This window comes from Cryptomeria japonica, chromosome 11, assembly GCF_030272615.1.
Source record: "Cryptomeria japonica chromosome 11, Sugi_1.0, whole genome shotgun sequence".
In the NCBI taxonomy this organism is placed as follows: Eukaryota; Viridiplantae; Streptophyta; class Pinopsida; order Cupressales; family Cupressaceae; genus Cryptomeria; species Cryptomeria japonica.
Window position 1 is genome coordinate 435744647 of NC_081415.1, and position 15158 is coordinate 435759804.

At 36.7% G+C, this 15158-nt stretch overlaps 1 protein-coding gene across 1 annotated transcript; it reads right to left on the reverse strand.

The window, feature by feature from the left end:
- Positions 1–4471: 4471 nt before the first annotated feature.
- Positions 4472–6722, reverse strand: LOC131079247 (uncharacterized). Its single transcript, XM_058017152.1, has one exon. The coding sequence runs from the start codon at positions 6314–6316 to the stop codon at positions 5114–5116; it is 1203 nt and encodes a 400-aa protein (XP_057873135.1). The 5' UTR covers positions 6317–6722; the 3' UTR covers positions 4472–5113.
- Positions 6723–15158: the final 8436 nt, after the last annotated feature.

Here is a 15158-nt window from a genome sequence, read left to right on the forward strand (position 1 = left end):
ACCAAATCCTGGTCTTCATAAGAACCAAAAGAAGCAATGAAGAAACCTTTAGCACAAGGGAAAAGCTCAATCCTACTAAACACAATAGGTTTCTAGGAAGAGAGGACCCAACTATGTAGATACAAAAGAGAAGGCCACATGTTGGAGAAATGACACACCAAGCCTCGTCTTTGGTAGAAATCCTCATTTTCAACTAACTCTATACCACTAACAATCACTGGTGAAGCCTTGGTACAAGGAAGAGGCCAAAGCACTCGTGGAGGGCAAGTAGAACTAGACTTAGTAGCTTGAGCAAAGCTTCTAGTCCTAGTAGAAAATTTGGATGCCAAATAAGTGCCAAAGCCAAGTAGGGCCTTAGGGTCAGTCGCAGCAAAGACTCCCTACACAAGGGCAAGGATAGTAACCTCAAGAACCATACCTCCATGTAGGGCCTTGGGAGAACCAGCAAGAGCCGCACCAAGAGGAAAGATTGCTTAGAAGAATGCAAGGCTGCTAAAGAGGACATTGAGTCAACAACTTCTAAAAAGGAGGCTGCAAGGGTAGGCCAAACACACCTAGAAGCCTTGGATTTGTGGGTATAGGGCCACCTATAGGAGCAATAGACGCACGGGCCACATCAAGAGCTTGGGTGAGAGCGTCCATTTCAAAAATAAATTATCACGTTCAATGAATAAAAAGCATGTTATTGTGACACTAGGTTTTTTTAAGTGGGGTTTTAAACCTAAAATCTTCAATTCAATAAATATTGTCTCATGCAGAAAAATAGTTCAATTGTTTAACTTGTTAATTTATAGGGAAAATATTCTTCTTAATAAAACAAAACATTTTCAATTACCATACATCCATATTATCTATCAACTAACCAACTTCCTTCTTTAATAATGCAGGTATTAGTATACATATATACACAATTTCTTAATTTTTTATATAATATTATCCAACTATACATCTTTAAAATTTTAGAAAAGCATCTTTTACAAAAAAAAATGTAATTAATATTTGTTTAAAAACCCACACAATTTCTTAATTTTTTATATAATATTATACAACTATACATCTTTAAAATTTTAGAAAAGCATCTTTTTCAAAAAAAAAAATGTAATTAATATTTGTTTAAAAAACCATGGAAGTTGGCTTGTTTCTATAGGCCTCCACTTATTACGAAAGGAAATTACACGAAAGCATAAAAACTAATGAACCCTCCCTCCTAAACACAATGACAATTCTGCACTGAACATAATAGGTTCATCTCAAAAACCATGTAACGAACCATAATCACAACTTTGTTATATTAATAATTAGTAGGAAAAATGGTACTATTACATGGCATCTACTTTTTTGTCTTACGAGTTAATTTTCTTTCATAAACTTTTAAAATTGTAAAATTTATATTCACTACTATTAATAAAATATGGATCTTATGTTATAAACATACTCTGATCTGACTCATTTTTGCTACTCACCTCATAGATAGCCAGATTTACAATCAAATATACTTATACTGTGACAGAAATCATATTGGGAAAAAGAATAGACAAATTCATAGACATCCATCAACTCAAAACAAACCATATCCCCACAGAGATCAAAGAGTATGTACTCTTTTACATTTTCCCTGACCAAGGTTCCACAACAATTGAAAGAATAACCAAGATAAATGTTAACAGAGAATAGGTCAACAAATATCTTCACACCATAAAATGATATTTGTTATAAATGGCCACAGGTACGATGGGATTATAATTAAGAAAGTTGCAAATTGTGTACAGTACATTAAGAAGGTGAAGGTGCCATTACATGTAGCCATATATCTAGTTGGACTGCATGATGTGGCATTGGACTTACAAAAATATGCCATTAGATCTGCCCAAGGAGATTAAAATGAACAAATTGTAGGCATCGCAGGCATTGGCTGCTGCAGTAAAACTACCCTTGCAAGAGAATTATACAACCAGAATTTCTCACTTATGGATAATTCAAGCTTTCTCTATGAAGAGATGCTGCAAAGAGGAAGGCATTGCTTGACTTGCACAAGTGAGGACCTGGTCCATCTTAAGCCAAGGCACTTCTATTTTGGTTGGGTGGCTAAGATTCCACAGCAAGTTCATTGTTTAGAATTTGGATGATGTGGATCAATGGAATGCCATGCTGGATAGAAGCCTTGGCTCAAATTTCTGCAGTTTCCACTTCCTTCTTAACATCACCTTCAATTTTTTCAGCACTATTAGTTTCCTAACACAATATTCTCTCTGAAATTTGTGTGTATTTCGACAGTTGCCATAGCTTTGTCCATTTGTGTTTTTGTTATTGCCTAATTTACACCAGAAAACAGAGATCTAAGTGCCTCTGAATAGAAAACTTGGTAGATTGTGTGCATGCACTCCATGCACTCTCAAATGAATCCACAACTTACAGTGCCTGGTTATCTGAGCCCTTCTAGCGAACACCATTTTCAATTGATAATAGCAGAAAATTAGGGCCAAAAACCAGCAACATATCAAATTATTTAGCCATATTAGTTGGCAAACTCGCAGAGTACTCGACGAGTTTAGTTTAGAAAACTCGCCGAGATTTTCTGCTCTGCGAGTTTTTCTGACTTTTACTCACCGAAAAACTCGCTCGGGTTTTTGCAAAAAACATGCCGAGTACCCAAACACGTCAAAAAATTATCGGTTTTTGTTTTTTCAGGTCAGTTTCATTCTCTTCATCAGAATATATACATGAAATATAACATTTAAATATAAGTGGCATTTCAATATGTCTTTTTTCTTTCTTATACTTAAGTTAAATTTCATGTATATATTGGCAGGATGTTTGAGAGTGGTTTCAAATCTCTAGGAGTTATAATGCAAATTCTAGGTTTTAGAAGATCTTTTAATTTTTCAGACTTTGTCAAATTTCAGTAATCAGTATGCTCCTATCAACATTCTCTCGCTCTCTCTATCTCACTCACTTTATTTGCCCTGAATTTTAGACCTATCTATCTCCCTATCACTCTTCCTCTATCCCCCTCTCTACCACACTCCATCTCACTCTCTCCTCTCTCCCCCAAGATCTAGACCTATCTCTCTACCCCTCTCTTTCTCACCCTCAGACCCTGGCGAGGGGTGCTACTCTCAACCTAATTTTAATTTGCACATGCTTGGTGCAAAGTTGGGGTGGAAATACCCCACATCTCAAAAAAATTGCCCTCAAAATCTTATGTCAGCCTTGTAGTTTATCCAATTGTGAGCACAATTGGAGCTTGTTTGAAGCAATCCACACGAAGAAGAGGAGCAAGTTAGCGTAGAAATGCCTCAATGACCTTGTCTTCGTGCAATATAATCTTCGATTGCGCGCAAGGAAGGTAGAGGAAGTAGAAGGTGGTCCAATTGACTTGGATGATATAGATCCTTACAGTGATTGGACATCAGAAGAGAAGCCTCCATTAATTTTCGAGGATGACATCACTGATTTGGAGAGGCGGGTTATGGAGGAGGGGTAGGGATTTGGTTTCACGTTGGATGACGTTGAGGAGGAAGAGGATGAGGATGAGGAGTCATTGCCAGTGCCAGAAGCAGGTGGAGACATAGCTTCATCCAGGATGGAGGACAAGCCAGCCATACCGAGTGAGGAGGCACAGTCACGCCCACTACAGACTTCTAGGACTAGACCCTCTGGTTCTACCTCTCCCCTAGTTTTTGCTAGAGCTGGGAAGAGGAAGTTGTAACTGTAATGAAGTATTTACTTTTGGTTTTACAAAAATTATTTACTATTTTGCTTCCAGCCATCAGCATTCCTCGTTAGGATGCGATTTTGTAGACACTTGGCATTTAAATATATCTAGAATCAGCTTGTTTCTTTTGTGTTCTCATTTATTGACTCATTGGATGCATCTTCTCATTAAATTTTGCAAAAAAAATGCATTTTTTATTAAATTTAAGCATGTTTTTTAGTTGCCGAGTTTTTCCCGAGTTTTGTTTTCAGGCCTTGGCGAGTTTTGCCGAGTGGTGAATAGTTCATCTATGAATTGCAGACAATATGAGTATTAAATCAGAAAATTAATTCTTGCGAATGTAAGATGTATGAGGTGCTATATGCATAACATCAGCATATTCATGATGCATTTTGTCTGCATCAGGAATGCTGGATACCCAGCCCCGCCATGCTGTAGCAAATAATTTCCCCAAGTCCTCTATTTATTGAGAGGCCTGTTCTTGAGTAGTACATAGAGGGCAGTTATTAGGATGGAAAATGTTCAGATTGGTCTCGAGGATATTTTATCTGCCAAGCAAAATATCACTCCCAACGAAAGTGCTGAAAGGTATTTTTTAAATCTTGTAAAAGTTTCTTTGAAAAAGATATCCTCTGTTATTCAACACCTAACAACAATAGTGGTAACATATAATAATGGTATTTGTGATACAGTTTTATGGAGGATGCATGCAGACAGCACCTGTGAAAAAGAAGCAAGTGAACCCACATAGGTGTATCATTGAAATGAATGCATATATTTGAAGTTGTAATGTTCAGAATCCCAGTCTAACTTTTAGACTAAATATGGGTCTTGGTTTCTGAGTTAGGTGAAAATTTAATAGTTCAAGTTCATATGCATGTCTTAAGGTTTCATACTGTAATTAAGCTTGAAGATTGACACTTAACTCCAAATAGTGTTTACTACGACATGCTTTTCTAAAAAGCTGTCAAGAAAACAAGCTCTTTAGAGGTAGCATGAGCAAGCCTACTTTATTTTGGCATACATGCCAACGTATAGAGAGCAACTATTCCATACAGACTTGACCAAGACTCATACCCGAATTCATCCCTTTTACACATGCCATATGGTTTTTACAATAATATTAAGGAAAGTTGTATCTGGGCTTTAGGCACTTTCAGCTCTAGAAAATCTTCTACGTGTGTGACACAGTCTTTAATACCAAAATGAACTGCTAAGTCACCTTTTGAAATCTACCTCTAATAATTATATACTAAGCATCTCTTCCTCCTACAGCATTCCAAGTCACCCTCAAGGAATCAAGCAAAAAGAATCCCATATGAGTAGCGGGCAAGAGAAGGTTATAAAGCAAGTATAAAATCCCTAAAGAAGTGAACAATGTAATGTTTAAAAGGAATACTATGCTTTACAGACAATTATAGATGACAGAGATGGATCAGACGCTCCACTGACCATGGCACCTGCATGAATAATTTCTTTAAGGTACATTAAAGCTTTATCGGAGATGACCTCACCTGGAACAAGAATAGGAATACCTGGTGGATAGGGACAAATAAGCTCTCCACATATCTGCCCAAGGGCATGATCTATCTCTACCCTTTCAGTTCTTGCAAAGAATGCCTCCCTTGGGCTTAGCTTTGTTTTAATGGTAGCAAATGGTCCATCATTGTGTACTTTAGACAGAAACGTATGTTCAGATATGTTTTTTCTTACAGGTATTATAGAAAGCGTTTGCAGAGCACCAACAAGTCTATGAACATGTTCTGAATCTGTTCCTAGATTGAATGCAAACATTAAAGTGTGCAAAGAGGGTAGTTCTGCTATCACACCATGCTCAATCCTCAAGATGTCATCTGCCTCATAACCTGATAATCCTATGTCCCAGAGACTTACCGTGATTCGCAAAGGATCAAGTACCATTGTACCTGAAGAGTTGACTGAATGTAGCACAGAAAGACCATGGATCTGCTGAATGGCATGTCGTGCTTCATTTGCCAGGTCTATGGCTCTACTAAAATGCGAGTTTGAGCTGTATGGAGAGCCAGTACATTTGCAAATATAAGCCCGTGCAGCATCCAAAGAAGCAAGAAGCAAATAGCTAGGGCTAGAACTTTGGAGTGTTTGGAGGCATCGACAGAATCTTTCCCTGTTTACCATTTCTCCCTGAATGTGTATCATTGCAGATTGTGTGAGGGAACAGAGAACTTTGTGTGTAGACTGAACCACTATATCTGCCCCTTGTTCCAGAGCAGTGTTTGGCAAATCAGAATGAAATTTGAAATGGGCCCCATGAGCTTCATCAACAATAAGAGGTACACCATAATTATGGCAGACATCTGCAATCCCTCTCAAGTCACTACAAACCCCAAAGTATGTTGGTGACGTGATTAAAACTGCTGCTGCTCTCTTACCTTCATCTCTCATTTCATCAAGTGCATCCTTAACTTGGAATGCATGGATACCATAAGTGAGATCCCAGACAGGGTCATACTCTGGTAGAAGATATCTTGGTAAAGCCCCAGACAAAACCATGGCAGAGATTACAGATATGTGACTGTTTCTAGGAAGAATAAGGATCTCACCTGGCGAGCACGTAGCCATTACTGCTGCCTGAATACCACAGGTGGATCCTCCTACAAGAAACCACGTTGAATCTGCTCCAAATAAATGTGCAGCCTTTTCTTGAGCGTCCGCTATCGCTCCCTTGGGAGCAAATAAGTTATCAAGTTCTGGAAGCTCAGGTAAGTCATGCTTAAAAGGATCCACTCCAATGAGCTCAGCCAGTAACTGAGGAGCTGCTCTGCCTCTGTTATGACCTGGAAAATGAAATGCTGCAACATTTTGTCCTGCAGAGGCTCTAAGTGCATCAACCAAAGGTGCTTCTACTCTTCGAACAGTCTGTGGTCCATCATTTAACTCGACTTCCTTCTTATGCCATGTCTCCGGCTCAGACAAGAGATCAAACTTTTTCACAAATGGGTTTCCCTGGTTGCATACTTGAAAACAATTTCAGATAGATATGTTGGGATATGAAAAAATTTGCTAACTAATGCAAAATTTACATATTAAAAATGATACTCTACTAATTTCCTCAGTGCATTTGACATATGACTTCAAAGAAAATGCAGAAAACTATCAACGCAGAAAAAAGCTCTTAATGCAACATCACTTCATCTCATGTCTTCCATTGCTAATATAAAGCTGTCAGTCCATACAAAGTACCTCCCATACATGTGACAGAACTTTATTTTATAAAGGACTAATAGGACCTAGTAAATACAGCACAATGCATTAAATAGAAATCAGTTACAACCTTAAGCCACACACATTTGAAGAGCTATGGATAGCCAATTGTCATATGCCAAATTCTAATCAGACTGTCAAGGATGGTTTACACAAATAAACTATTACATGTTTAATAGTATCAAATAAAAAGTTTATAAATAATTAATAAAATAAATCGAATATTGCACATCTCATGGAAAACAGTGATCATTTATCTCCAAAGTTATATTTGGTGTGTTAAAGGCCAAGCAAAACAAATCTTAAACGTTTTAATGAAAGAAATGCCAAAAAGCCACATAAGAAAAATATCAATGACCATCAGGCCTAGATAGATGGAAGTCCATCATTTTTCCATGCTGAGAGGACATACTGAAGATTGAAAACTTTTATATAGGCCTTTTGGGAATCTCATCCCTCAAGATAACATTGCAGCTAAAGCAACCTATCTAAATGAATCAATGCAGAAAGCATCTTTTCCAGGTAATCAGAAAATTTTTGGTCAACAATAATGGCTGCATAGGAAGGATGTTATTATGCAACTGAAATTTTGAAAAATCACAATTCATTGTTCAGAGACACACCAAGAGGTATGCAAGGAATATGCTTTATCTTTAAGGAGTTACTTCAAATTTCAATCAGTGAATCCTTTGCAAAGATTTTGTTATAGGTACTGATTATACAAAGGGTGGATGGGGTGTTGATCAAGGGTCTATGTGCTCGATATGCATGGTTGAAGAAGGCTCCTTCAAGCATGTTTTCTTACCTGCCAGTAGGCTCAGCCATTTGGCAATTTTTGGACAAGAATATTTAGGTGCTTAAAGTTTCGATGACATTCTTGAGGAACTTCAGAACTTGTTTGAGGAAGTCCAGAACTTGTTGCAAACAAGTACTATGCATTAGGTGACTTCACGGTTGGTGATCTTTGGGAAAAGTCTAAGAACTGGTCATCAGACTAAAAGAGTGTTATAAATCCATCAAACATGTGTTGTATGTGATAAGGAATGGCAAGAATATGCCATATTTTAAGCACCAGAATTTATTGCCATAGTAAGCTCTACAGAAGATTAAATGAGAATTATAGGCTCTCACAGTTTTTTCTTCAATCTCATCTGCCAGTTATTACCACCTTTATACTTTCCAATTGCATTAATTGGGCACAAATTGGTCTCACCATGGTAGATAAAGGAACACACCGGAATTTATTGCCATAGTAAGCTCTACAGAAGATTAAATGAGAATTATAGGCTCTCACAGTTTTTTCTTCAATCTCATCTGCCAGTTATTACCACCTTTATACTTTCCAATTGCATTAATTGGGCACAAATTGGTCTCACCATGGTAGATAAAGGAACACACCACATTTTCTTGATATTTTCTAGAATCCTTTTTTCCAGGTTGATATTACAAGGTTTTTGCATGCATGCATATGATCACGGATAGAGTTATTGGCCATTTCTAATCATTTTATTTGAAAAAGTTTTGTGTGTAAATTGCAATGTTTTTGAGCACTGCATGATGGTTTTGTGGATTTGAATTGATTGTCTTGGTCTCTGCCTTTTGGCTTTTTAGCTGTATAACTAACTCCTGAAATTTATAGGTATCAGACTCTATTTCTTTCAACTTATATTTACAGTGATTCTACTCAGATTGTTGTCTTCTCTCATCCAGCTTTGAGTTTTCAGAAAAAAGGACAATGACAAGTGACAAAAATAGAACAATCAACCTAAGGGTTTAAAGGTACTAAGGCACTGCCCCAACAAAGGAATTTTTTTCCTTTCACAGTTTTTTTTATTTTTCCTTTTAACATTTATAAATTTTTCTCAATAGTTTCCTTCTCTCTATAGGTCATTCCATCCTCCAAATGATGAGATATTTTACTCCTAATAGGAACATTCATTCTATAAGAATAATTAGATTATTTTGAAGTTAAAATTTAGATTTATTTCAACTCATATACTATAGTATCTTCCCTATTAAGGGAGTATGATTCATTAACATTGTAAGAATTGATGTCAGGAAAGTACTGAATTCTAGCGAATCCCAACGACAGTTGTTGGTTAATAGAATTTGTCATGCATACAAACAAGCAGGTACAGGTTTGTAGATTGTCATAAAGATTAGTTTTTATTTTTATTTTTATTTTTATCCTCATTTATGTAAAGATTTTAATGAAAATCTGAATTCAAGTCTAGATCTAGGTGACTACAAAAGATTACAAAAGGCTAAATGCGAACCCACAGATCATCCAAAATGCAATTAACAACTAAAATCTAACATTGAGAAAATTGATTGTTTGATTATTCAATGATAGGAAAGAATTACATTATATAGCCTCAAGTTTCCAAATTCAATGACAATGACGAAGAGGCAAAAAAACCAAAAATCAAGGGATTGCTTTAACCATATTTCCAAACCTAAGAAGATAAGTTAAAAAGCAACATCTCGTGAAAGAAGGAATTTGCAAGTACTCATTTATCCTATCTTACCCAAGTAAATAAATAACTTACCTAAGTAAATTCAAATAATAAAGTGCATTTAAATAATCACACTAGCACCTAAATAAACATGAAATGGGTCCTGCCAGCTAGGCCAAATCAGGTACCCAAGTACAACGATGATGCATCTCAAAAGATGAGAAGGAAAAAACTTGTAGGACAAAACTCCCTCAAGAGAGAACAAAAAGAGAATGGTGAATGAATCTGGAAGCACTTTATGTACCTTGATGCCAGTGCCAAATTGTGACTAAACTAATCAATTCAAGAATATCAATCATGATGAATAGCTTTCAAATTGAGATGTGATCCAATGTGAATCAGATGCAAGACTTAGGATTATTTACCATAGGCTCTCAATCTGAAATGTGAACTAATGTGAATCAAGATGTGTCAAGTTATAAGCAAGATGTGGCAAAGAGAAAACTAGAGGATCCAAATGCAACTCGTGAGCTTTCATCATGATGGAGGTGGGGTCACAGTGCATGTCATCCAACTATACTCTCGTCCATTTATTATGTCTTGTGACCTTTGTTGTAGTTAATTTGAATAAATATCCCCCAGAAAATAACTCAATTATTAGACTTCCCATCAAAATATTATGAGGGCACTTATTACTTAGTGTAATTTCAATTGCAACTTGCCAAAATAGCAAAGTGATCTTGATCTCAATGTATTATGAAAGCCCAAAACAAACCGCAAAGCTAAACTACAACTTTCATACAAATTGAGATAAATCAAACCACACCAATGAAAAGTGCATAACAAACCATGCACTTTCAAAAAACATTGCACCCTATTGATGGTGTTTTTACACACTGCAACACAAAATAAAATGCTAAGTATTATATCCTCTCTTGAACAAAATCTCCTCTTATGCTAAGCTATGTGATCATAAGAGGTGACTCCAAGGTTCTGAATGTTAGGTCTTGACGTGCTCTTGGATAGACTCAGTGTTGTGATGTGATATTGCTAGAATCAAAAGGTGGACTTATGTTGAATCTTGATTGCTTGAATGTTGCTGGAACGTGGAATTTAACTTTAAAAAAGGGAAAAAGGATAGGGTTTAGAAAGCTACTCTAATCCTAGGGATGTAAGAGCGATAGACAATCCTTGATGAAATTCAACTAACTTTGCCATGCAGCGAACATCTCCACAAGGCTAGTGCCATATTCTAGGGATAGCTTTATGATGTTCAAATCACCACTACAAGCATAAATACCATCAAGACAATGTATATCAATGAAGGAGTGATAATTGAAGTTAAGCTTGGCTACGATGTTTCCAGTTGACTACGCAAGACACTTTACAATTAGCAAGGTGTTAGTAGTGAGGATATACAAATTTCACCATTTATCATACACAAAGTTCTTCCATTCAGCTAAACAACATGAAAATTAAACGAGAAGTAGAGACCATGCAAATTGTTGAATCCGCATATGAATTTCACCATATCTTCAATGAAGATTACATGCTTCTTACAACAAAGTCTTGGCAACAATCTTTGCCTTCTCTTCCTACTCTACTCTAACTGCTAATAATTTGCTACTAAAACTATTCTTGAACTATTAACTATTAACTATTAAGTATTAACTATTAACCTTTACAAATGAAGAAGTGGAGCCTTATATAGTGCTATCATGTAATATCCCCTGTTGTTATGTGACTGAAAGTGTAGGGAATATTGACTAACAATTGTCTGATAACCTTCTATTCTAGTTTTCTGTTTGTATAACCTGCGTGTTACGCAGTCTGGACAGCTAGTATAACTTGCGTGTTATGCAGTTATGACTGATGAAAAACTGCAGACTTCTTTAAGAGTATTGACCTGTAATATTCCTTGCTAATATAGCTGTGAAAATGATGGAATCCAACTCAAGGAATAATGTCAAACAGTTCACATACAAACACTCAGTTTGCTGGTCTGAGTTTTAGTCTCATATAATATTGTTTTAGTGACTACACGGCATCAAAATTGACTGCAAATGATCCCTACGATGTCTAAGCTTGAAGTATAATGCATGAATAACTTCTATTTAACCCCTCCAATGCATATACATGACTTCTATAGGAGAAATGTGCATCTACAGCCAAAAGACATATTTACAAACATTTGATATGCAAACAGCTAACAAGAACATAGATATAAGATCATGTAGAGAGCTGCAATTCAATCCCCTTTATTATATGCAATCATCACTTACAAATGAACAAGTAGATGCTTGGACCCTTGTTTAATATTCAATGGTATGTTCAGATTAATGGCACTACATCAACAACTTATATATATGATCAATGCATTACTAATCCATAAGAACCTGATGAGAGATGACACCCTATACTGGAGATGAAGAAGCAAGCAAAATCCACTGAAAGAAGACTTCTTTGATGCCAAATTGACTCCTTCACAAAGTCGCCCCTGTTTCAGATGTGCTTCAGACTGTAGAAAAATAATTGGCAGCCTCTATGAACCCCCTCAAACTCCAAAAAAGATCGCCAACCTTCCCAAAGGTGAGCACTCCAATTAGGATATGAAATCGCTCCCCCAAACTGCTCAAATAAGTGAATTTGTGGGTCTCCCTTAGCTGGGTTTGTGGTCTCAAAATGTCTGAGATCAGAATTCAAAATAAGAAGAATATTGACAGCTCTTATCAGCAGTAGTGGTGAAGTTTCAAATATAAAAAATTATCTTCATTAACCCCCACTCGAACTCACGCAAAACTTGGCCCTTGGCCACCAATGCAAACACAAATGAGATGACTGAAGTATCACCTCCTCAAATGCAACCCTTCAAGAGATCTTTCACTCCCTCAGTTATGCTATCAATGGGAGTTTTCGTTCCCAAAGACAAAGATCTGCAGAAACCCCTTGGCTCCACAAAACTCGATCAATACCAAAATCAATTCCACGCTGCCTTGAAGCTCAACTAGATCTCCCTTTATACTTTTTCAGTCCATCTCTAGAAGCTTCTAGAAATAATATTATTTCACTTAAGTGACTTTATGATATAATATTTAATTAAGTCACTTTATTAAATTAATTAAATATAAAGTCATCCTTTAATTTTAATTTATTTGATAACTTTATAAATAATTAACTTAATACTATTAATTAAAATAATTAATTAAGCTATCCCTTTAGAAATATCAATAATTTGGACAACTTAACTGATTAAATTAATTAATTGTTTTTCCTCCGAAAATGGGGACATTACAATCCACCCCTCCTGAAATTGCTTGTCCCCAAGCAATCATAGTTGCAAGAATATTCACCCCCAAGCTAGCTTACCGGGTTCGCCCCTAGACATCCCTGGTTCGGGTCCGGTCCGGCCTTGGTTCGACCACGGTTCGAATTTCCTAGAGGGGGTTCGACCTGGTTCGAACTCGGGTGGACCAAGATCGAACCAGGTCGAACCCAGATGGCTAGGCGGCCCAAAACGCACTTTTTTATGCAAAATTTTAGTTTTTTTTAAAATCCGCCATGTAAAAAGTAAAACTTATACCCTAAAAGTGACTTCTAAAACATTATATTCACTCATTTCACCTCATTTGTGTTAAGAAAGGGTGAACAAAATTTGGCTTCCAAGATCCAATAGGAGGAGTTGAAGACTGATTTTTGAAGCTTCAACAAGTGCTGCAGCATCATTTCCATACATTTGCAAGCTCCCATTGCCTACAAGAGGTAGATTTTTTAACAATTTTTTCCAACTATTTTCGTTTCCCAAATTTTCAAACATGAAACATTAATTGTTTTTCATTATTTTGTTTTTGTTTTTTAATATGTTTATGTTATTTCTTTCCATAGGAAATAGAATGGCATCTACCTCTTCCTCCGTTGGCAATGAACAAACAATTACAAAACAAAGAAATGGTCTGAATTCTCCCTTATGGAAGTATGTTGACATTTTAAACCCACTTCCAGGAGGTGGGGGATTCCGTTGGAGATGCCAAGGATGTGGTATTGAACGTAATAGTTCATATTATCGAGTAGTAGGCCATTTGTGTGGAATAAAAGGAAGAGGCATCAAAAAATGCCCTGGAAAAGATGGTAACCATATACCAGATGAGATAGTGATGAAATATTTCAAGGAGCATGAGGAGGCAGAAGAGAGAGAAGCCCGTAGATTGACTCAAACCTCTGCAAAGAAAACAACGGGCATGCAAGCCCCATCTCATCCCGATGTTGTAGTACAAGACCACCCCTTCTTTTCCACAAATGAACCTGAAAATGAACCACCCTTGACATGCAAAAGAAAACAGGGGCCTTTAGAAACTGCACTTCGAAATGAGAGTAGAGACATTGTTGACCAAGATATAGAAAGGTGCATTTGTGCAAATGGGTTGGCTTTCAATGTAGTTCACTCCCCATATTGGAAGCAAATGATAAAAAGCGTTAATGAAGCTCAAAGAGGGTATAAGGGCCCAGGTTATGATAAGGTACGTGGAACATTATTGGACAAAGAGGTGAATAGGGTTGAAAATGCATTGAAACCCATAAGGGATTCATGGGCAGAGACAGGTGTAACAATTGTTTCAGATGGGGGGAAAGATGCTAAAAATCGTCCCTTGATCAATGTCATAGCGGTGTCCCCTAAAGGGGCAATGTTTTTGAAAGCTGTGGATTGTGAGGGCCAAGTAAAAGATGGCCAATTTATTGCAGAAATTCTCATCTCCGCCATTGAGTCAGTGGGACCCCACAATGTTGTCCAGGTCATAACAGACAATGCAAAAATTGTAGAGCTGCTGGTTTGTTGGTTGAGGAATGCTATGATCAAATCTTTTGGGCACCTTGTGCGGTCCATTCACTCAATCTTATGCTACAAAGGATTGGGACTAAAATAAAATGGATCAGAGATGTGTATGCAGAGGCTGAGGACATCCAGATGTTCATCACAAACCACCACATGTCTCAAGGGATTTTTAGATCCTTTTCGAATTTGGAGCTATTGAAGGTAAGTGAAATAGTAATTTAATTTTACATTTTCTGATTTTTTAATTTCAATGTTCATAATATCATTGTGTAAGCTATATTGTGTATTCTTCTTTAAAATTTGGCTTTATTTTTTAATCATTTTGGCATTAATTTGTGTTATAGGTTGTTGAGACCTGTTTTGCATCAAACACAATCGTCTTAAGACGACTTGTGAAAGTTAGAGTGGCACTATGCAATATGGTGATCAGCAACAATTGGACTGTATGGAAGCAGAGTAGCAGTGAGAGGGCAGAAAAAATTAGGGAGAAAATATTGAATGAGAAATGGTGGGATCTTGTTACATATCTCCTAAGTATCACTGAGCCCATTATGAGTATGATTCACTATACCGACATGAATAGGCCTTGCATTGGTGAGATTTATGATGGCATTGACTCAATGCTTGAAAAAATAAAGTTCACTATAAATGCAAAAGAGAATGACCCCGAGGAGCAATTCTTCAAAGAAGTGAAAGCAATTATTGTAGAAAGGTGGAATAAGATGACCACTCCTTTGCATCTTCTTGCCTATGCATTGACACCAAAGTACTATAGCAATCAGTTTCTTGATAAACTAGGAAGGATTCCACCATGGAGAGATCTAGAAGTATCTGATGGGTACAAGGCAGCATTTCTTAGACTATATCCTGATGATGATTTGCGAGATATTGTTACAAATGAGTTCATAGAATTCGC